Raw genomic sequence first — 25,302 nt, forward strand, 5'->3', positions numbered from 1 at the left:
TTTGGTGACACATGGGCTGGTTTGAGTATTTAACTGCTGATATCCTGGGATTTTCACACACACACACACACACAGCAGTCTCTAGACTTTACTCAGAATGGTGCAAAAATGAAAAAACATCCAGTAAGTGGCAGTTCTGTGGAATGGAAACGCCTTGATGAGAGCGGTCAACAGAGAATGACCAGACTGGATCAAGCTGACGGAAAGGCTACAGTAACTCAAAACGACTCTGTACAACTGCGGTGAGCAGAAAAGCCTCAATGCACAACATGTCGAATCTTGAGGTGGATGTGCTATAACAGCAGAAGATCATATCGGGTTCCACTTCTGTCAGACAAGAACAGAAACTGAGGCTACAGTGGCACAGACTCACCACAACTGGACAGTTAAACACTGGAAAAATGTAGCCTGGTCTGATTAATCTTGATTTGTGCTGAGGTAAACAAATGGTCAGAATTTGGCACCAACAGCATGAATCCATGGACATAACCTGCGTTGTGTCAACAGTCCAGGCTGGTGGAGGTGGTGTAATGGTGTGAGGAATGTTTTCTTGGCACAATTTGGGCCATTAATACCAATCGATCATCACTTGAATGTCCACAGTCTATTTGAGTATTGTTGCTGATCATGTGCATCCCTTCATGTCCACAATTTACTATCTTCTAATGACTACTTCCAGCATGATAATGCACCGCGTCACAAACGCAAAAGTCATCTCAAAATGGTTTCATGAACATGACAATGAGTTTAGTGTTCTTCAGTGGCCTACAGTCACCGGATCTGTTTCCAATAGAACATCCTTGGGACGTGGTAGAACAAAAGGGCACCTGAAAAATCTGCAGGAACTGCATGCTCATGTCAACATGGACCAGAATCTCAAAGGAATGTTTCCAAAATCTTGTGGAATTCAGGCCACAAAGAACTGAGGTTGTTTTCACAGCAAAAAGAGGGCCGACCCAGTATTAGTACAGTGTTCCTGATAAAGTGCTCATTGAGTGTATATGTACGTTTGTTCAAATGATTTTGGAATAGGATCAGAGGGATTCTAATTCACAATATTAATCTACACTCTCAGAGAAAAAGGGTGCTAAACTGTACTATTACTTGTTGCTGGGGTGGTACCCTCAAGCATACACCTTTTGTACTTTGAGTATGTATATTCTACCTAGAAAGGTTTAAGGATACACTATATAGACATTTATTTGCTCTTATTTGTTCTATTTGTATTTACTTAAATTATTGTTTAGTCACTTCTATTAAAGAAAGATTGTGTGTTCTTTTCTTTTGAGTTTACAGAGCCTCACCACAAGCATTTGGATGTACAATAGTCTCTGGCATACTGTGCATATAACAAATAAAATGACTGTCATTTGCAGGGAAAAGACACACATTATAGGTACAAAAAAGTATACCACACCAGAGACAAGAAAAAGTCCAGGTTAGTACCATTTTTTCTAAGATTGGTGGCTGGGCACAAGGCTGATAACAAAAAGCTAGCTTCTACCTTACAGCTTTGGCACATTCCTCCACTGAAGAGTGGGTGCTCACGGGAAACATTCAGGGTTCCACAGGAGATACAAATGTCTGTGAGAAAGTAAGGAGAAGGTAAGGTCCTGTGTGGTTTCAGTGTCTTAAGGCCAATTTATACTTCTGGTTAATACATATTTGCTTCTTTGCGTCGTGACACAGATAGAGGGATCATGGGTAAAACGTGGCATGCAGAGACTTGCTAGCGTACAGTCCTCATAGCTGTGTTTCGGGTGAACGCTAATTGTCTGGCGGAGTGTCGTGTCGGTTGCGTAGACGTAAACAGTCTATTTCAGATTAATGTTGTTTAAATCATAGGAATACTGTTCAAAATACATCTGAGGTTCAAGCAATAACAATGCTAATCAATAAAATTTTCCCTGATCCAGAACGTTCCGTCTTCTACACACGAGCTCATGCTCTGAATCTGCTTTCTGAATGTGTGGCCCGTTAAAACCCTTAAAACAGCTTGTGACAGAAATGCATGCAAAAATCTCTGGAAAATCTCAGTTTAAACATCTTCACTGTGAGTTTTTCAGACTGCTGTCTTTAATTCTAACTTCTCCTCTATGATTAAAAACTCTGAACAGTGAGTAGAAATGAACACGAGTGAGTTTTTCTCCCTGCTTTTCATGATATGGTCGCATTACTGTATAATGGATTTGTTTACGGAAAACTATAATCACGATATTGTGTTAATATAAATATATTGTATAATGTGTGAGGCTTTGTAATGGCTGTAGTTCGTTATAATGTACAGTTTAATCCTGCTGGTTCACACACTTAATGTGCTCTTTCTTCTAATAGACTCCCAGGAAACACAGAGTTTAGGTGAAGTAAACCACAGCAAGTCAATACAAATAAAAACGAAAGCATCCGTCAATCAGTGGATTGAAACGCTAGTTAAACTGAAGTGCTTCAATACAGGAGCCGCTCATACTACTAAATACAGACGAGTTAAAACACTCCAGAAATGATTTCAGGGAGAATTCACTTGGTTTGTAATGAATCACTTTTGAAAACAAATTTATGCCGTGCTATCTTCTATTTATTATTCCTAAAGTCAAACACACTGTTTGGGTCCTTCTTCGCTGTCTAATACCGTACATTTTGGTGTGGATCATGCGACAGCACCTTCTAGAGGACACGTTTGTCTAGAGGGTGTAAGCAAAAGCCTCCTGGCATGCACTCAGAAGTACAAATCAGCCCTTAGACTTCATGGGAAACACTTTACAAGTCAGCAGACTCTATCGTAAATAAATACCTTCAATATTCCTGGACTTCTGGCGCACTTCGTATACAAGCCTCTCTGCAAAAAAGCAGAGAAGAAAGGGTCATTAGGACTATCTGATTCCCTGTGTGACTTTTACAGCCTAATGTTTACCTTCAAGAGCTTAGCAGTTGAGGCTGATAATCTTGATTAGAGGCATGTGCTTATGTGAGAGGTTGGGTGTGTGTGTGTGTGTGTATGAACTCACTGAACTCCATGGCCCTGTGTGACTCAGTGAGAGTGATGGCTCACCTCGGGTTCTCTCATCGACGATGTCTTTCACCTTGGGCTTCTCAGTCCCTGTGCTTTTACGAGGCCTTTTGGCAGGTGGGGGTGCATAGGCTGCGGCTTCGGGCTCCACCCACATTTCCGGGTACACTTCCTTATATGGGTTGCGCTCCTCTGTGAAAAGCCGTGTCAACAAATCAGATCAATCGAAAACAGACTGAAGAATCATACTCTGAACATAGAAAGCCGGTATGTGATTTAGCCTGTCAGTGAGTGATGGTTATAAACCCAGAGCCCTTAGCTCCCGAACAGCAGTGTGTACATGGGCTTTCAGGATAAGCACTTAGATTTGAACATAGTTGAACAAAGAAAAAAAAAAGAAAGAAAAAAATAACACTAGATCGGTTGTGAAGATCCCTGAGAGTTCCCAAAAACCATTACACACATCAGGTATGCAGCACCACATCTCTCAAATAAAAACTGTTTGAAGTTGTTTTCATCAACAACATACATGTGCAAGGCTTAGAAACAAATCTACAACAAATTCCCAGCATCTGACTTCACTTCAGGTATGTGTCTTCGCTTGTACAGGAATGTCTTTTTACCACATAGGCCCCATAATCCCTTTCAAACGAGCAAGGCAGTAGCGTTTACCTTCTGGTGGCTCCAGGCCCTTGGGACCAGTGGGCTGGAATCCTGTCATGGCCCATTCAATCATCTGCTTGTTCTGCATGTCCACCGACTTACAGGTGTCAGTGTCGTCATTCTCAGGACAGGTGAGGAACACTTTTCCTGCTCTACTGCTGGCTACCTGAAAATAACATTTCAGCGGACAGGTGCGCTGGTCACATTTCTGCACAAGACAAAACCCAGGTTCATATACAATTCCATAGTTGAATACGCTTGAGAGTTTTAAGTCGTACCTGTAGCACCTCATAGATGGCTTTCTTGTACATTGGCTGTTTGTTGTAAGTTGGATGGTGAAAAGCATTGCAGAAGGAACTCAAAGGCAACAATTTCTCAACACAGACCTAAAAAACAAGGAATATTCAGAACACAACGTCAACTATAAGTGCTGATGCACCATTCATTGGAATATTCCTAGGAGATATTTAGAATGACATGCCCAGTTTTCCTGGGATAGGCTCTGGATCCTGACCAGGATAAAGCGGTTACAGAAGATGAATGAATGTAATTGATGTGACTTGAAATACATACCACAGAGAATTTGCCATCACCGAACCACATGACCCATCTGGTTCCCTCGGCAGCTCGGCTTCGGCCAGTCATCCACCAGGATACGATGCGTCCTGGCCACCAAGAGAAACCCCGCAGTTTCCCCCACACCAGCTCACCAATGCCAAAGCCTCTGCCATCCTGTACATACCACATAAACCTCATCATCCGGTCCATAGGGAGTTCTGTTGCACAGTATCTGTTCTTGTTACTAAGCCTTTTATCATTACTACAGGGTAACAAGCCACTATTTTATACATATGATACGATCTCAAGAGACTTAATCAATCAGAAGTGCTGGCAGGTTTTGATCAATAGCATATTAAACGCTGTTCCAAAATTAGAAGCTTTAATCCACAATCATGCTTCAATTTGTCATTCTTTATCAATTATAATGACAGTGACAAATGTACACTTGCTGAAGATGTGGCACTACCTCATACTCAGCCTCTGTGTCGGTGGACTTTGGTGAGGTCTTATCTCCGTCCCCTATAGGCACTGGCTCTGGTGTGGTGGCCACTGTAGGGGATGCTGGGTCTGTAGGCTGTTGCTGTTGCTGTTGCTGGGGTATAGGCTGTATTTGTGGTTGTGGTTGAGCTTTGGGAAGAGCCTGGGTTAGTTGCTGCTGTTGCTGTGTTGGTGGTGGGGGGTCAGTGGTCAGTGGGCTGTTGATGGTGCCACAGGCTGTCTGAGGCTTGGCCTCCACCTCTTCGTGCTCCTCCATTGAGTTCATTATGGAAACCAGTTTGGCCTTCTTCTCCGCCTGCAGCAAGTGGGACAGGAACAGAGAGGAGAAGAGAGGTGAAACGCATTCAGCAGAGGCAGACTTGCTTTGACAGCCCCTTCTGAGAATGACGCGGCTCCATGACAATAATCACTAGGTCTGTTTACACTACAGTAATCCCAGATGCCGAAGCAAATATTTCCAGTTCTCTTGATTAAGAGTGAGCAACTCCCTTTTGAGAGTGAGGAAGGTCGAGAGAAAGGAAAAAAAATGGAAACAATCCCCCCGATCTCCTAAACAGAAAGTCATTTGCGGCCCCTTTGAAGCCATGACGCTTCTGTTGTGGTTGAGGTGCACAGAAAACAGCATGGTGCAGAGTTCACCGAGTTTGTCGAACCGGACTCATTAGGTCAACAACAGAGGACGTGAGCCAAGCTGTGACTTAAGCTGCTCACAGTTAAATCCCCAACAGCTGCGCACATTCTGCAACCTCTCTCTTTTTGTTTCTCGCTCTCTCTTTCTCTGTAGTATAGTCACTCACGTGAATTGTTTTTATAGCTGTATGCTTTTCTGCTGCCAGCAACCAACATCATCTCAGGTTTCAATCACCACAGATGTAAATTGGCCAAGGCAAGTCTGAAAGCAGCAAGAAAAAGGCATTGCTCTTTTGTTTCTCTTCCTCTTTGTTCACCCACTGTATATAGTAAGCTCCAGAATTATTGGCACCCTTGGTAAAGATTGGTAAAACGTTATATAACTGTTCGTGGTTAATCAGACTAATATACAAATACTAACCTTTAACTGAAGGTAAAACCTTTATTCCAAGAAAATTAAACAACCCGTATCAAAAATATATGTTCTAACAAAACCACAATCACTGATATCCTTGTATTTAGTACTGTATGACCTGCCACTGCCAATATAACAGCATTGCGTCTTCTCCTATAAAGCTTGATGAGGTTCCACTTATAGAGAACAGGAAACTGACACCACTCCTCTCCAGATCCTCCAGGGGTCAGAGGACTGGAATGGCCATGAACAAGCCTGAATCTGTAATCACTTTGCTTGGATTTGGATGTATGTTTTGAATCACTGTCCTGCTGGAAGACCCAACTAAGACTCAATTGTAGCTTCATGGGAGAGGCAGCCAGATTTTCCCTTAAAATCTCTTGCTACTTCATGAAGTCCATGATGCCATGTATCCTAACAAGTGTCTTTAGAGGAAACAGAAAAACAGCCTCAAACTCAACACAAAACCTTTACCATACTTTACATCATCCCTCATTTTACGATAAACCCACTTTGAGTGTTTGTTGCCAAGATGCTCTATTTTTGTCTCTTCTGACCACAGAAACCAGTACCAGTAAAAGTTCCAGTAGTGTCTAGTAAACACCACGTACTTACACTTGTGGTTAGAATGAAAACGCTTTCTTCCGGCATGCCTTACAAATTGTTTGTTGGCATTAATTGTAGATTTGGAGACTTAGTGACCCTAAAATGCTTCTGTAAACCTCCAAATGTGATGCTTGGAGACATTTTTGCTTCTCTAACCTTCTACTAATTGTGCACTGGGGAAAAATACCCCTGCATCCTTTTCCAGGCATGTTCATTATAGCTCCTGTTGGTTTAAACTTCTTAATTACTGTCCAACAGCAGATATGGGCTCTGTTTTAAAAGGTGTGTAGCTACCGTATTTTTTAAAAAGCCGTTGCCTAATTTATGAAGGTTAACACACTTTTGTCTCATTTCATTTGTGAAATCTTCTCCATGTTGATGAATGATGTGTTACATCATATTTACACCCCAGAGAAACAGGAAGTCACAGATGAGTGTCTAATGAAAACACTCAGGTGAGCTTTAAAAAAAAAAAAAAAAAACAATATAAATAGGAATATTCTAATATTACTAGACAATAAGTGATACAGGGTGTTTTGTTTTTTAGGGTTTTTGGGGTTGACTGTATGTTTACAATCACACCAATCCACAAGGGGGAGTGAAGCCAGGAGCACTGAGTTTATGCACTCCTAGTCAAATGCTTGGACACACCTGTACGCTGGTGAAACAATATTTACATCATTTAGCAGACATCCTCATCCAGAGTAACTTACATTTATCTCATTTATACAACTGAGCCTTTCAGGGTTAAGCGCCAAGCAGGTGCAGATTGGTGGTGCTGGGATTTGGACTCATGACCTTCGGATCAGTAGTCCAACATCTTAACCACCACAAAGAAATCCTAAATGTGTTTAAAAATCACAACTAGTTTATATTTTAAACAGTATTTCTGATGAAGCTTTGCACACTCTTGGCATCTTAACCAGATTCATGCTGGACCTTCACCAAGGGGGCTTTTTATTTTATTTTATTTTTTTGCCAGGCCGAGCACTTGTTGGCTGCTTCTCCTAAATTGTACATAAAAACTACTTGTTTGGAAAGACACTTTAATTTTAACGTCCAAACTACTCCTTAATTAAATAAATTGCCATTAACGTCACTATGTATGTTTGTGTTAGAAACTAATTTCAACCACAGTTCCCTATCAAAATGTCCTCAGGACAATGAAAATATATTTACTCTAGTGTGTCCAAACGTTTGATTAGTTGCAGTGTGTGTGTCAGAGAGAGAGAAAGAGAAGAAGAAGAAGAACAAGAACAAGAAGACGAAGAGAGGAGGGTGATGATGTGGAGTAGAAACATGTGGCCTCCACTTTAGTTTATAAATATCTGTACAGCTTCCCTGGCTGCTTCAAAGCACTAGGCCATATGCACTAAAATGTTTGGCAGGCCCTCAACAGAGACCGTAGTTTTTTGTGAGCAGCTTTGTCTGTATGTGCACACGTATATATGTTGGTATTGTATCCCTAAAAATTCCAGGTGAGTCAAGTCAGCTAGACACACATGATTGCATTAAAAAGAATCCGCAATCTACACCTTTATCTGAGCCAAATATTTGTCAGGGTTCCCTGTACTTAGTGAACCTCCTAGACTGTTCATTATTGTAGAGAATTTATATTTGATAGAATAAACCACACACCTATCAGGAGGAAATAATGCAGACTGAGTGAAGTTGCACTTGGCATAGAAAGTCTTATGTAAAAAGGAAGGGGGATGGGGGGGTGGGGGTTACACCATTTTGTTGCATGCTTCCCTAAGAATAAAGGAATGAGGGGAATTGTGAAAGTAGGGGGAAGAATCTTATCATGCCCGCTTTCTCCAGCGGGAGTAAGGAAGGGGTTGTTTGTCTAGAAAATCAGTTGAAAACTAACTCCCCCAACACCCACTGCTCACAGCTCTGGGAAGTAAAGAAGAGTGAGGTGGCTGTAAGAATTCGGGGTTTGTTTCTGGACGTTTTCCCAGTTGTAAATGCCCCCTTCTCAGGGGCCTCACTGCGGGAAGAGTTTGACTCTCCAAATCACAGGAGAGGAGGAGGGGAGGCATGGAGGGTGGAGGGTTATGGAAGTACAGTACAGTACAGTCTTTATCACTCACACACACTCACACACACACTACTGATAGCTTTGGCAAGACCAAGGCATCTGTGCCACAGGTCGTGTGTGAGGCAGAATGCAAACGAAGGAATCGTCTGTACTGCTGGATCAGCTAGTAAGCACCACTGACGACATAACCAACAAAATAAATCAATCCAAATTAGCTTTAGATTTAGTTTGTAACAGATCAGCAGGCACAGCAAAGACAGGCTGCTGTCTGATGAAATAGGGAAAAGAAAGACTTTTTCCGTACGACACTCCAACACATGGTGGGGACTTGTTCAAATCATAACCCAGTGTCTTGTCTCTTGTGCTCATGGGTCAAAACCAGTCATGAAAGGCCCAAGAAGGCAGCAGGGGCAATCAGTTATGATAATGGAGCCCAGCCTGCTCTTTGGATGAAAAGAAAATCCCTGAGGCAATACCACACACACACACACACACACACACACACACACACACACACATATATGAACGCTCACCCTGAATGAACGCCATCTATAATTTCATGGTGTGTCTCCAAAGTAATATGAGTGCAGTGTACAATGGATTTTAATAACTATAAATAAATTAAGGAAGGAAGTGAAGTGACCTAAACTTTGAGGTTCCACTCTCTTCAGGCACACTACAGAGGGCACAGCGCAGGACACACGTGGTTTCTACTACAGACGTGGTTTCTACTCTTATAACTGAGCTTACAGAAAATCATGCTGAATGGTTATTTATGGTTGATGTCTGAAATGGTTATGGCACTGACAAAACAAAGTCAGCAAACGTTTCTGCACAGAGTCAGCGTCACTAAAACAAGATACACGACTAAACCCATCGCTTTCACTAGTGAACTTTTCTAGGAAAAAATGTCACAGCTGGTTCGATTCTTGAAGATCCAAGCAGACAAGCTAATATCATTTACATACTACACATAACATGTTGAGATACTTCAAGCACCTTGGGCCGGACTTACGAAACATGCTTAAGAATAAAATTCTTCTTAATGGCGATTTTCTTCTTATTTTAACTTAAGGAAAAAGGTTTAGTCTTTTTTAGATTTTTAATTTTTAAAAATAATATTCTTAAAAATCGTCATAAATAACCTTTTTTTTTTTTTAAATCTTAAAGTTAGGATAAGTGCCAACTGGATCCCCAAAGAGGATGATTTTATGACGAATTTACTGGGTTGTTTCAAATATTAAACGTTATTTAAAAATCATCAAACTTGCAACATTTAATAAATACGGTATAACTACAACATTTTACTTATATGAACTCGCATACTTGGATTATTGGTTTCCACTTTCTAGCAGTTAATTCTTCTACAGTGTGATGGTTAATGTCGGTTAACGTTGTTAAATATACACATCTCACGCCTGTTACATTTGAATAAATGATCTGGAAGTGATTGCTACTTTAAAAAATTTTGTTAAAAAAGGATAATAAAATGAAGTATAGGTATTACACAAGTCATTTTATTCTTAAGAAGATTTTTGATAATTTTCATAAGAAAATATTTGAGACCTTGAGAATTTCACTTAGGAACATTCTTGCAAACTTCTTAGAATTGATCTAAACTTGAACTTTCTTGACTTCTTTCTTAAGAAGATTTTTGTGAATCCGGCCCCTGCTGTCTCTATATCATGACTTAAAACGACCCCCAAACACAAACGTCTTTCTAGAGATGAGCATTATCTCTTGCTGGAAGTGAGTCAAAATGTCTAGAAGTCAGCCTAATAATCTTGCATTTGTTTTATTGCGATCTCAAAAGGAAGGAATAAAACATGATAATAAAACATGATGTGGCATGCTGTTATATATAATAATCAGTGCCTGGGTGGTGTGATGCACACCAATGCAAAGCTGGTTCTTTATCTTTAACAGAATGCCCAGAAAGCGTTTTATTTCTTATACCACACTAATCTGTCCACAGTTACATATCTGAATTTATTCATGAACATGTTGTACTTTTAACTGTTTAGAGTTACCTTAAACGCTGTTGAGCATCCGCAAAACACGCTAGTTCCTGATATCGTTTACGTTAACGGCAGCCATAAACACTCGTTCCCTCACCGGCCTTGAAGTTAATAAGCTGAATAGAATTGCAGCTTGCCATGTTACTGAGAAACCAGCAATCACAAAGTCCTCGATCTACTTTCCCGTGCCTGAAAACTTATGAACCGCTACAAAGCTCTGACACTGATGATGCCTTGTTTTTAAAATAAAATTTCTCCCTACAGAAAACATCGCCATATTAACAACTTTCCTTCAAATTAAATAAATGTATTTTTTTTAACTGTTTATTATTAGCTTTAGATTAGGTAGATCCAACACCATATGAGCCCCTAGGAACGAGAAACGATAGCGTATTACAATGAGTGCATTAACATAAACCTATGATTTGAATTGCAGCCAGCATTTTATTTATTTTTTTCACTGCATTTTCAGGATGTCAAGATCAGTGAGTAAACACCCCAAAGTGACTACACACACACACCAAACAGGTCATCTATGTAAAAGCTCAGTACAATATAAGGAAGATGCCCTTGAGAAAACTGTTCAATGCTTCCTCTGGCAGTGTGAAATTGAAATGTGACATTCCTGTGGAGTATGAATTGCCATCATCGTCATGATGTGACAATCGCATATATTTTGATGTGACCTCTGTGAGGGGCCGAACAAAGCGCCCTCACTTCTTGGCCTCTGGAGAGCACAGGACAGAGGATGCATCTGGCCTCCATTGTAGAAAGTCCTTTAAAGAGCTCCAGCAATTAGGAGCCTTACAGAGGTCAGCCTTGCAAAAAGAAACCAAATCAGGTGCTAATAAAGAAGCTCTTTCAAACACTCACTCTTCTTTTCCTTTCTACTAGCATTGAGAAAAAATCTTCTTTTTTTTTGTCTTCAAAATTCTGTCATTTCACTAATAACTGTTTATTAATTGGCAAAATATTAGGCTTAAAAGTGCCAGGCAGGACTAAAAGCTGGCTGTGTTTGTGCTGCTAGCCTTGACCCACAGCTCTGGCAGTGCGCATACGCCATGCAGGTTCACTGGGTTCGTTCTCTTCATTTGCATATTCTTAAAAAGACAGGCACCACATTTCCGTTTCTACACAAGCCAGGGTGAAAGACAATATTTACATGCTTATACCGTTTCTTCCTGGAATCCAGAGAAAGAGATAAGCTTATCAGCATTGCTAAAATCAACAATGACTGCACTAAACTGCATATTTTCCTCCAAAACTCTGACATTCAGCAGAAAATACATCACTACTTTGTAGCTTGTTGCTTTAAACAGACACAGGAAAAAGCGTGCATAAACAACCAGCATGTAACATCTTAAACTTCTCAGCAATTTGATGCAAAATGGCAGCAGACACTTTGAAAGAAACTGCAGCAGAGACACTGAAACAGGAAATACTTTGAGCATGCGGCGATCCCCTGCGATTACATACAGTCAAACAAATCTACTTTTTTTTCCCGCGGACTCCAGCGAACGCCTGCGCTCCCTCCTCTCCGAACTGAAAGAGACGGGTTTCCTTTAAGCCACCAAGAGCAGATGGTCCATAACAAGTCTCCTGGAAATACCTGAAGTCAGCATATTTCCCCCCCAGCAAAGTCTACTCAAACCTGCACGCTGACACCAACAGCCCCCACCCCCACCCCTCCAGACACACACACACACACACACACTCCCGGTGCTATCAACAACAAACAACCCAGCCGACCTACCCATGCACGCCTGCGCTCAGCACTTTAAATCCAACGTGTGTCTCCCAGGCTTTTTTTTTTCCCTTGCCCCCACTCTCGGGTTAGAGGAGACCACTCAAAAAAAAGAGCAAGGAAAAAAATAGAAAGCATGAACATTTCTTTGTCTGGGAATTCAGGGTCAGGTGGTTGTCGACAGGAATTCTGGTTGGCTAGAGAGGACTTGCAAAGTGTTGGCAGGCAGCCAGGAGGCCGTCTTGCAAGGAGCTCTGGAAACTTGCTGCAAACCTCATCTTCACCCTTATATCCATGGCACTGGGATCATTTCCATAGTAGAGAGGAAGGATGGTGAGAAGTGAAGACGGAAAAGGGGTGGGAAGGAAGAATGGACTGCACACTTATTTAAACAGAAACATGACTGACTTCACTCATATCCTCGATTCTCTTCAAGGCACTACTTTTATACCATAACTACTACTTCAACGAAGCTCAACTCACTACACTGGTACTGTAACTGGTAAGAAGAAGCACCTCGACATTCCCAGTCAGTTGTGTTTTGAACTATTTTGAGCTGAGACGTGCACGAAAGCATGACGACAGAGAGGTTTGAAAACAAGCTGAACAATGTATTCAAATATGGATTCTTCTACAAAATGCTTACCCAGACAGAGAGAGGGAGAAAACATACCCTGACTTTACCCGATGGATAATTCCAAACGTCCATGTGGGTGCCTGCTCCACTGGAATGTTACGATGATCACGAGACAACTGCGTATCCTGCTAATTTGGCAATATTTTCAGCTGCCCTGACATTTTTATGGCTTCTCCTCGGTCCTGCTTGGACAAAGGGCAAAGGGGGTAGGGAAAAGGCTTGGGGGGGAGAGGGGGGGCAGTCGTCCAATAGTAGGCCCCATTCGGTTGCCATGGAGACAGAAAATTATGTAACACGGAGGCTCTCACTGTACCCTACATTACTAGAAGGAGAAATGTCTCTTGCCAGCAAAAGACTGGAAAGACACTGGAAAGATGCCCTACAAGTGACTGCCTGCAGCTCAGTGAGCACCGCGCACACCATCATCCTCTTAAAGGAGAAATCCACTCTGAAAGACTCGCACATTAACATTTAGAATTACACAACAATTAGTTATGGTTCATTAATTTGATTGGTCAAGTGCTGTTCCAAGAGTGCTGATATTTAGTATAACGGCACTGGGACATTTCACTGTGTGGATCGCTCGCATGTCTGTGTTCGCAAATTTCAATCCTAGCATTAGTCAGCTACGTTAAACCCGTTACTGCACTTACAGGCTGCCAGTCAATTTGTGCATTACCATGACAACAGGCAACGCTCTATCCAGCTGTGACTCTGGGAATTATTTCCGTTGACAGAGGAATAATAACAAAGCATTGGATCATATCGTGTTGGAAATATCAGTTACTCAGTCCCTCGAGGATTTTGCGATGGCAGAAATGCATGCAAAATATAGCAAACTCCGCAATTTTCAGAGGAGCTTGCAATTTTCCAGAATTACCGCAGATTTGGGCCAAGGCGCATCACGTGACGTCGACACAACACACATTCAGCCACAGCCCTCTTCGATTCATGCGTGTCGAACATGATTATGGCTAAAAGATCTCATTTACCAACAAACATCACTGCGAAAGACCGTGCAAAACAATTTCGTGCAGTTGCAGTTTCGCAGCAAAATCAAGCATTTTTGGCTACAACAATCACAAAAAAACTCCGCGAAATCCTTACAGACTGATTACTTCATATTCATTTCTTATTAATAGAGCGGTTATATAAAAGTAATATCCATTCGCAACCATGCTGTTAAGCTGAACATTGGCTTGGCTATGATTATTGCAGCCTCATGCCTACAGCCGAATCACAGCCATGCCGAAATTTGTATAACAGCACTCTTATGTGTCAGCGAGTGTGATATTGCTGAATTAATGTGCTATTCAGTGGTGTCCAAAATGTATTTTATAAGGAAGCTTATGAGGAGTTTTCTTACACGATTTCCTCCGATGCCATTTAACTACCCACTGACAATGGTGCCAGATGTTTTGCTTCATTTCCACGTAAAGTGACCTGCGCACCTGTGCAGCAACGCTTTACTCCTTTATTCTGTCCATCTCTCTGACTTCCTCATCTGTACACTGACTCAAACAGATAGGGTTCTAGTGACTCGCCTTTCAAGCTAATACCGCTGTCCTCAATCGATGTTCTTGACATCTCATAGATCACTAACTAGCCAAGTGGGTTGGGGACCACAACCCCTTACTCAGGCCAATTGCGTCATATAGCTGTGTTGCATTCTGAAACTTGGGAGTCCAACTTTTGTTATCTCCACTGTTACTGCACTGGATCTCACAATAAAATGACCGGCTGAAAAATAGTGTATGCATCAGCATGACATAACGACTAATTATTCGCGGAAATAACACAAAATACAGCAACCAATGACAAATTAGCACCACAATCACTACTCACATCACATGACCAGCACACCCCTTGTCTTTGAACATCCCAATCCAAAACCATGGGCATTAATATGGACTTTGTTGGCCTTTTGCTGCTATAATAACCTCCACTCTTTTGGGAAGGCTTTCCACTAGATTTTGTAGTGGCTATGGGGAGCTGTCCATTCAGCTACAAGAGCATTACTGAGGAAAGGCTCTGATGTAGTAAGAGAAAGCCTAGTACGCAGTCTTCAGAGTTCCAGCTCATCCCAAATGTGTTCAGGGCTCTGTGCAGGCTACTCAGTGTTTTTATGCACCGATCTTGACATTCCGTGTCTTTATGGAGCTTGATTTGTGCACAGGAGCACTGTCATTCTGAAACAAGATTGAGCAGTCCCTCCAGGATTTCATCATTCTGCAATCACAGAAATTAATTCAAAATCAAGCAATATTCGGAGGAGCTTGCCATTTTTCCGAATGACCACAGATTTGGGCCAAGACGTCATCACGATGCGCATTCAGCCAAAGCCGTCTTCGATTCACGTGCGTTGAACAGGAGTGCAGCAAAAAGGTCTCGTTTACCAACAAACATCTCTGAGAAAGACCGTGCAAAACTATTTCCTGCAGTTGCTATTTTAATTCCAGTAGATTTCTGGAAGAAAAAAAAGCACAAAAACACAAAAAGCCAGAGGAACTCTGAGAGGAACTCTCATATTTGGCTGCAACAATCACACACACACACACAAAAAAAACCCTCTGCGAAATCCTGTATGGACTGATTTCGTATCTAAGTTCCAGTGAACACTGTTCTCAGTTCCAGGGAAGGATAATCGTAATGCTACAGCACACAAAGACATTCTAGACAACTGGTGTGCTTTCGGCTTTGTGGCAACAGTTCAGGGAAAGATCCGCATATGATGGTCAGGTGAGTTGTCCACATATTTTTGGACATGCCGTGTATTTCAATTTAGACATATTTAACGTGTTTAAGAGTTCCTGAACATCAGCATAAGTCAAGGCAGTAAAAACAGTAAGGAAAAACGACTAGAGCAACTTGAACCCGAGCTTATCAGATGAACATCTCATAATGAAAGCTTAATGATGATTAACTATCCAATCTTCCTTCTGTGTTATCCACTTATTGATTTCCAATTATCACTCTGTCATCAAGGAGAATAACTTAGTCCTACTGTAGAGCTAGTAAGCAACAACACATGCTGGACCATGCTGTTACACGAAAATAACTCCGTGATGAGAAGCACTGGGCCGTTACCACCCTGAAGTGGATTATTTTCATATAACAGCACAACCCAAAGTGTGTTTTTCCGCTTACACCAGAGCGACTTGCTATCAATTACAACTGTTCATTTATTAATGAACAGCACATCTTTTTAACTGCTTATAGTAATATTTAATGTTACAGAACATTTGCAAGACAAGTTAGATCCTGTCATCACCTACAATACGTTACAGCAGTTATAAACAGTCGTTTCCTCACCAGCCTCTCCTGTATTCTAGCTCTTTATGTTAACGAGACATTAAAATAAAAACCAACATGGCTTGTCATGTGACTGTGAAACCGGAAAGCACAAACTCCTCTGTCCTGAAGACTTTAGTTCAAAGTGCTAACAACTGAGACTCCTTCCATAAATGTTAAATAAATGTCTCCTAACGGAAAGCTTCACCACATTTACAACTATCATTTTTAAAAAATCTGTTTATTATTAGCCTTAGACTATGTAGACCGTCCCTCCATATGAACTGTTACTATAGGAATGATGCTGTACTGTTACAGAAATTAATCAACACCATATTCTTTTAAGAATTCAAGGACAATCCACTATCACTACACACATCTAATATGCGTTAAAAAAGGATGGGATTTAGGTTTAACATACAACCAGTAAAACTGCTCATGAAATAAATGGTACCTTCAGATGAGTCATCAAATACACTTGGCTTTCGCGTGTTTTTTCCTCACTCTCAAGTCTCTCTGCAGGAATAAGTTCTTGGGTTGTAACAAACATCTCCAACTTTCAACGCCGACCTAAGATCGGCTTTTACCTTTCCCAAATGCTAACCAACACGATTAAGAGCGAATGTGATCGTGGAGCAGCACTCGTCGATGCATATGGGTCCTGCATTTCTACCTGCCTATCTCTCCAGTACTCACCTCCATCTTCCACTTGGCCAGCAACTCCTCCCTGGTCCTCTTGCTAATGTAATAAGGATCACCGGCCTGGAAGGTTACCCTGGGCATGGGTCTCTGGCGCAGACTGATTTCCCAGCCCACTCCCCCACGTAGCCTGCCTCGAGCTCCCTGCTTAAAGGGACAAATAAAAAAAGAAAAGAAAAGAAAAGAAAAGAAAAAAAATAACCGCTTGTTTAATTCACTCACCTTATCTTTCTGTGCTAGCGATAAAAAAAAGGGAAGGAAGCTGGTGTTTTTGGTTTCTGGCAGATCTACGGGAGAATTTGCTCGTTGGAGGTTTGGGTGTGGTCGAGGAAAAAGACCACAGAGCTGGGCAGTCTATAGAGTGTGTGAGCACTCAGACAAGGAGCTATACTTGTTGGCCTGTCTTCCTATATCCCCTCAGCCGGCCACCGCTTGCAGAGGAACGGGAATTTCCATTCAACCGGAGGACCAAGTGTATTTGATATTTCAAATCTAGTAGCCATCAGGGTACCATTTCTTTCACAACTACCCCATATCAGGAAAATAGCTTTGGAACTGTTTTTGTAATCATGCTACTAGAAACCTTTTCACTGCAAACAGAATATTGAAGAAGAAGAAGAAAGAAAAAAAAAAACAATGTAGTGGAACATATTGTATACATACACACATGTATACAATGTACACGTATACAATATACAGTACACACAGAGATAGAGGACGGCTGGACCACACCATGAGAATCCCATACCTCATTCTTCGAAGAGTCCCCGATCTCGTCCTCCCGGTGCTCGACATCTAGAGAGAAACACAACCGCACAAGAAGAAATAATTACCGCAAAAGGTCTGGAAAGTCCATCCAGACATTGTCAAACTGGAGATCGATATCTGTTAGGAAATGTAAGCTCTCCTAGTAGCTCTTCTATACAATGATCTAGAGATGAACACTCTCTTTGTACAGCGGTGCTATAAAGTTTGTGAACCCTTTAGAATTTTCTGGATTTCTTCAGAAATATAAATCTGAAACATCATCAGGTTTTCACACTATTTCCTAAAAGTAGACAGCGAGAACCCGATTAAACAAATGAGACAAAAATATTATACTTATTTATTTAGGAAAATGATCCAATATTACATATCTGTGAGTGGTAATATTATGTTAACCTTTGCTTTCAGTATCTGGTATATGCGTTGATCAGTCCTGCGCATCGGCTTGGAGGAATTTTAGCCGATTCCTCAGTACAGCGTATTCTAATAGCCTTCTGGCTTGTCCACGTGATCTTTAGCAAACTGCAGAAGGGCAGCAATGTTCTTTTTGGAGAGCAGTGGCTTTTTTTCTTGCAACCCTGCCATGCACACCATTATTGTTCAGTGTTCTCCTGATGGTGGACTCATGAACATTAACATTAAAAATGTGAGAAAGGTCTTTAGTTGCTTAGCAGTTACCCGGGGTTCTTTTATGTCCTCGTGGACTATTACACGTCTTGCTCTTGCACTGATCTTTGTTGGTCGAGCGCTCCTAGGGAGGGTAACAGTGGTCTTCAATTTCCTCCATTTGTACACAATCTTTCTGAATGTGGATTGGTGGAGTCAAAACTCTTTATTTTTTTAACCTTTTCCAGCCTGATGAGCATCAACAACTCATTTTTTCTGAGGTCGTCAGAAATCTCCTTTGTTCATGCCATGATACACTTCCAAAGACATGTGTTGTGAAGATCAGACTTTCATAGGTCCTTGTTCCTTAAATACAACAAGGCGCTCACTCACACCTGATTGTCATCCCATTAATTGAAAACACCTAACTAATTTTCACCTTCAAATGAACTGCTAATCCTAGAGGTTCACATTTGATAGCCACATATATGAAATATTAGATCATTTTCCTCAATAAATAAATATCCAAGTATTATATTTTTGTCTCATTATGTTTAATGAGACAAAAATTTTATGTTCTCTCTGTCTACTTTTAGGACTTGTCTGAAAATCTGATCATGTTTTAAGGCATATTTATGCACATTTATAGAAAATTCTAAACTTTCAAGCTCCACTGTATATATTCCACACATGCACAGTGAAATACTAGAGGATGAAAGACTACTGGTTAAAAGAGCATCTGAGATTAATGATGCAGATGGATGGATAAAGAATTTGACAATGGACTTAGCTGTATGATAGGACTGATCTATATTTAGGGGTAACATAGTACCACATTGTTTTTTATAGGTTGTTGTACAGTGTTCGGTCATTCTAAAATGACAAAGTTATGACGCTATAGATCTATTTTTATTCATAGTCATACGAAGGTTGTTATGTACAAGTGAAAACAGTGCCAGTGCAATGTGTGTTAACTTTTGCATATTGTTAAAATGTGATTTAGATGTGCTTTAAAAGTTAAAGACCACTTCAAAATAATTCACAACAGCACTGCTTGATTGTTTGACGCTAAGCAGAAAAGCCCCATGCTGTGTGCGTGCGTGTGTGTTTTAAGCCGTACATACGGCAGATACTCTAGTTCATATTCTGCTGCCTGTAAGCAAAATTCTTGCCCAGTAACCTTTAAGTTGCTTTGGCATTTTAATGCTCCATTGAGAACATGTGGAAAAGTCATTTTTGAGCTAATTCACCCTGTAAAGTGCACCGTCAATTTCGTCAAGCAATGTGCAAGCGATGGCATTGCAGTCATTTAAAAATTCTGTTTCAATAAGATCCCCATTACGGTACAAAGTGCCACTTGATGTATCCTCATTATAACGGTCTTTTTCATAAATGAGGTTATGGTCGTATGAAAGTGTTCAGTCCAGGTCTATATCATCCAGTTCTCTCCCAGCAGCTCAACAGACCTCAGTGTGTGCCAGACGTAGGCTCAAATGACAAATGAGCAATGAGGGTCATTAACATTGTGGCGCGCCTGGCGCATTCTGAAGTGTCAGGCTACCTGGATGAAGACGGTACAGTCTTGGTGACTGAGACAAGGAAACTGTGTGACTCAGAAGGTTGTGGTTGAGGATGAAGGAAGCAGGAGGTTAGGGAGTGTGAGCCAGAGTGGTGATGAGTATGGAGGGAGGCCAGGTTTACTTTGGCTTTGCTCACAGCCCTGACCCTACATCTCATCATGCTGAGACTCCACAGCTGCGTGCTATTAGCCCTGTCCCTCCCTACCCCCACTGCCTGCTGCACACTAACCTTAACTCCTAGCATACGTAAAGAGCCACTTGGGCTGAACACATCTGCAGCTAGCTGACTCGTAAAAGCGAAACTTTTACATCCCACCAAGGTCCAGTGCAAACTATGTTATGTTGCCTGGAGAAATGCTGAACAAGCATCAGATATTGTTCATCTAAAGCTACTCACACTGTAAATCAGGAGGCCGTACAAGAAGGTTTACAGTTCTCAGGAAAATGTGCAAGAAATTAATTGGAATGCAATTCTAAAGCACAATTATTGAAATTCAGACCAGAGTTATGAAAGATAAAAATCTCATGGAATGAAACATTGATGGAAAACTTTAACAGCTCACTTAATGCACTTCTTCAAACAGAAAATGAATATGTTTCAGCAAAGCACAGCAGCGAAAACTTTCTTTATTTTTTTTAAATAAAAATTATCACAAGCTGTGGTTATTCTCCTTCCTTGGAATCGATTTATACTGGAATCGATTTACACTTTTTTTTCATTGTTCATTCCTAAACGGCTTTGTTTGCCTGGAATGAGAAGGGCAGGCAGGGGGTAACGAGAGGCTACGATTGCTAGTGACCTGAAACACTAGCAAGGCTATAACACTGATTCATGATTCATGAGCAATAAGACATCGTCTTAAGAAGAGCATGGGAAACCTGTGAAGGACAGCCAACCTCAGTGGAGCTCATTAAATTTACACCTCCAACCTGACACATAAATATCAAATCCCTATTCCCAGGTTCGCTTTCCAGAAGTTCTACCGTTATACTGCCCTAATTGCTATTTTACTTATGTGTGAGTTTAAACATTCAGTTTATCATAAACCTCAGAAGCTGTAAAACCAATAAAAATAATCATCCTTGAAGGGATTTTTTCATTGTTTCTATGTCACAATTACATAATTACATCATTGCCTTAATATGAGGTGTTTGATATTGATTATTAGATTCAACAATTTTACCCATCCATATAAAGATATGTAATCAGTGAACCAGTCTTAAACACAGACAAAGCATTTTTTTCATTACAAAAGCTGACTATATGAGTGGAAACATACAGAGTGCAGATACTTTGGGAGCATTTTGCTGGCATGCTTTGGGTTTGCTTGTCTCTTTAGAGGGAATGGTCACTGCAATATTCTGATTAATCACATTTATCCTATGATGAAACATTTCTATCTTGATTGGAGTGGTTTCACTGACATGGTGGATGTCAAGGTTTGATGACAACGATCACAGAATCTCAACCTGATTTGAACACCTATCAGAGGTTCTGGATTGATGTAATAGATGGCACTCTTTGCCACCATCATCAAAACACCAACTGGAGGAATATCTTTTTGGAAGATTGGTATTTCATCCCTGTAGTACGGTTCCAGAGACTTGTACAATCTGTGCCAAGGTTCACTGAAGCTGTTGTGGTGATTCGTAATGGCCGAATACTTTAGTAAAACACTTAATGTTGGTTGTTCCTTTAATTTGTCACCTGTTTTTATGTTGTCTCATATATTCTCTTATCTATCTATCTATCTGGTAAAATAGAGAGAGGAGAGAGAGAAAGAGAGAGACAAAGACTTCTAAATTCTAAATGTAAAAATTATCTACATAGCAATAATCATGCCTTGCCTATCATAACAAAGTAACAACACAGGTGAACGCAGTGACTCTCACTCCTAGACCTCCACATGCTTGTGTTTTCTTTACTCACACACCTGTCTCCATAATTACCTTATTACTTTGATAACTGCCTGACAAATTGAATCAGATGCATTAAAATGGGGGGAAATGTATGAATGAGAACCACTGGATCGCCCCTAGATATATCACCATGTCTGTTCATCAAATATTGCTTTAACAGTCCGCTGGTACTCGCAGTCGTGCTATTCCTAATGTACCTATGATAGATTTAGCGTCTTTTGCGGCCCAAAATCAAACCCGCATGGAAGCAAAAGACATTCGCGTTTGTTTCCTGGACTTTCCTCGCACCCAGCTACTGTACTAACAGGCATCTCGATCATCTCTCCTTCTCTCTCGCCCACTCATAGACTTTCTCTCACAATGGGAAGAAATGACTACATAACCGGTTACTGAGGCAGAGGAGGGGTCCTTCCCACTGCCGAGGTCAGCGGGTTCATGAGTGTAGCTGATATACTGTGCCGGTATAAATTTCAGTGTGGAAAGCACTGAGCTGAGGTCCTTCCTCTGCTTTCCAGATGAATGACATAAAAATTGTATTAAACACTCTTGAACCTTAACTGTACATTAGAGTATTCTGCATTGCACACTGTTTAGAAGCTTGAAAAAGCTCAGAATAATATGATATTAAAGGATCTGTTTTTTTTAATAAACATCAAGTATCAATGTTTCTGAGATTGGCAAACAGGTGTGGATCACTGTCAGAGGAAATAACACAGAAGAATGTTGTGATCCAGTCCTACAACCTGAACACGCCTTCCATACTGTATGCCGGAAATGGATTGTTTTTATCGTCCAATCCACAGAAGGATTACAGAAGGACACTTTCAATATGCATAATTCAGTAGGCTATGTATAGTAAACCAAAAGATCTTGGCAACATCAAGCTTGCAAATCACGTAGTAACATGGTAAGGTTACGCGGGTATTTTCAAAATTCTCAATAGTCTAAAGAATTTACAGCCTAAAAACTATCCAGATTTTGAAAATAACTCTTGCATCCTGAATTCCCATGTGACCTGCAACCCCAATTGTGTTTGCAAAGAAGAGGGGAAGTTTCATGAGCCCAATAAGTTTAATCATATGTCGTGAAAAGCACAAACCTTACGCATGAATGGTCTCAATATGTTTTTTAAAAAATAATAATTTTTTATAACAAATAGATTTTATTCATATAGTAATCTTAGTTAAAATACGTTGATGCAAAACCTGGCACATGTAACACACAGAGCATCTGAATGAATGTTTGATACGTTGCTATGCGACATACTGTACACTTGTGACAGAATGCTCAAATTCAAATTGCAGAAATGTTGCATGAAAACATTTTTTTTTTCTGTGAGAATGGGTTGTAAATAACAACCCATTTTTTAATATGTTTATTATTTGCCTTCAATTATATCATCTATACGGTTATAGCTGCCATACAAGTCCACGTGAATACGTTGATACTATAGAAACATTAAAACAAGTACATTCATATAAAGCTCAACGCTCCTTTAGTGAACAGTGGACTAGTTAAAAAAAAACCTTGTTCTTCATATAAACTTCATATAAAAACCATAATGAACTTCTATTTACTTTCACACTGTCCCTTGTTACCCAGATGAGGATGGGTTCCCTTCTGAGTCTGATTCCTCTCAAGGTTTCTTCATCATATCGTCTTAGGGAGTTTTTCCTTGCCACCATTGCCTCTGTGTTGCTCAATAGGGATAAATTCACACACTTCAAATCTGTATCCTGTGTTTATATGTTTCTGTAAAGCTGCTTTGAGACAATGTCCATTGTTAAAAGCGCTATACAAATAAATTGAATTGAATTGAATATAAACCAGTGATTTGAATTACACCTACAGTAGCACTATTGTCCTAGCACTCCTTCGGACCAGATCTGAGAATTTAACTACGCTGTGATAAAAAGTACATTATTTGTTATACAGTCAAATCTCTGATAGCAGACAGACAGACAGAAATAAACAGGCAGTACTATTTCAGTCCTGCAAGACAAGCCGAACCTCATGCACACGCTCAAGCTGTCACTTTACACTTTTGCTGTCTCGCTACTTCAGAATGCTATGCAGGAGGATTCAGCTTGATTCTGCACAGTTGTGCAACAGCTATTTGTAAAAGACTGGTTATTTGTTATTACTAAAAGCCAGATCTGTGCCAGTTCAGGTTGAAATGTGAATACACAATTTCAGCCCTGTAGCATTTAATGACTGCTCCATGTTTGATTGCTGCTATTCAGTACGCTTGAGGAGGACTTGGCTATAGCTTTAGCAGAATCCCCAGCGTCAACAAAAATAAATGTCTTGTTTATTGTTTATGTCAACGCTACCGTTTATACCCAACATGACCTCAGTCACCATCAGCCAGAGGCATGAGGCAGGGGAGCATTTTTTATGAAATGCCACGGAGAAGACTGTACCCTGTAAACTTTGCAAAATTGAGCTTGTGTAGCATGGAAGCACAACAGTGATGCACGAGCAGGAACATGTTTATATCCAAAATGCTGCACTGTTCAAAGGGCTGGAGAAACTGCTGCAAGATTTTGTTTAATTCCAGTTTAATGTCATTATATGTTGCATTTGCATGCTTGCAGTGTATCTATTAGTAACGAGGCCGTGTTGCTCTTCATTCGCAGTGTAGATGCGGTGATAAACATTGGGAGCACGAGTAAGCTCTGTAGTGTCTAATTAAAACAGTACGATCAAAGTAAACACAAGTAAAATAATATGTCTAAGCGTAGCGAGCAACAGAAACCACAAGGTGCAGTGAACGTGAGATTTTATTAATTTAGCACTGTAGTTTAATTATCGGTGCTTTATTGTGCATCCAGTAAAAGAATGCATAAATACATAAATATAATACAAACTTATATTATATATAATCTTGTTATATATATAGAACGTATGTATGTGTATATATGTGTGTGTGTATGTGCATATGTGTATATGTTAAGTTTTATAATTTTAGAAGTTTTACATATATACATATATATATACATATATATATATATATATATATATATATATATATATATATATATATATATGAGTGTTTATACTTGTAACACTCAGTTTGTGGATTTTATTTTAAATAAATGAAAAAACAGTACTGAAAGTTTGCCCTTCCCTCATTCAATTAATTGGTTAATCAAAAAAAAAACTGACAAAATATATTCACACTCTTAATCTGTAAAACTGGATGTGTTTATTTGGTTGGTAATAATAATATATATGATTAAACTAATATTTTAATATAATAACTTTTTTTTAAGTATATAAATAAATATAGTGCCTGGGTTAACCGGCTGATCCAGGGCCAGGGCTTAAATGTGTATCCTATCTATTTGGGATATGGTGTGTTTGCACTGGGTGAATGAGTGCATACTGTGTTTTTGGAGCACTGTGTAAGTGGCTTGGGCAGAGTGCCATCCACCTGGCAGAGTCCCTGCTGAGAGAGGGGCCATAACACAGCACTGCTGTCTCTCCACGCACTGCACCCACCGAGGGCAGGTTGCCAGGAGACAGCTGTCTCCCTGGGCTTTATTTACTGCTCTCATCAAGGTCATAGCCTGCTCTGGCCAGGAAATATGGTGAGAGAGAGAGGGAGAGAGATTGAGA

General features: G+C 40.4%; 1 protein-coding gene across 12 annotated transcripts in view; it reads right to left on the bottom strand.

Moving 5' to 3' along the window:
• The window catches only part of dnmt3ab (DNA (cytosine-5-)-methyltransferase 3 alpha b), a 64,616-nt gene that overhangs the window by 20,786 nt on the left and 18,528 nt on the right, over window positions 1-25,302 (bottom strand). For 4 of the 12 annotated variants that reach the window (XM_053633367.1, XM_053633366.1, XM_053633365.1 and 1 more), the window contains 9 exons: window positions 17,559-17,605; window positions 16,808-16,957; window positions 4,698-5,024; window positions 4,244-4,402; window positions 3,949-4,056; window positions 3,680-3,836; window positions 3,050-3,199; window positions 2,792-2,836; window positions 1,505-1,584 (listed from right to left, as the gene is read on the bottom strand). In XM_053633367.1, coding sequence (XP_053489342.1) covers window positions 1,505-1,584; window positions 2,792-2,836; window positions 3,050-3,199; window positions 3,680-3,836; window positions 3,949-4,056; window positions 4,244-4,402; window positions 4,698-5,024; window positions 16,808-16,957; window positions 17,559-17,605 — 1,223 coding nt within the window. The other 8 variants (XM_053633369.1, XM_053633370.1, XM_053633373.1 and 5 more) reach the window with 8 other exon arrangements.

The sequence above is a fragment of the Ictalurus furcatus genome, chromosome 9, assembly GCF_023375685.1.
Source record: "Ictalurus furcatus strain D&B chromosome 9, Billie_1.0, whole genome shotgun sequence".
Classification (NCBI taxonomy): domain Eukaryota; kingdom Metazoa; phylum Chordata; class Actinopteri; order Siluriformes; family Ictaluridae; genus Ictalurus; species Ictalurus furcatus.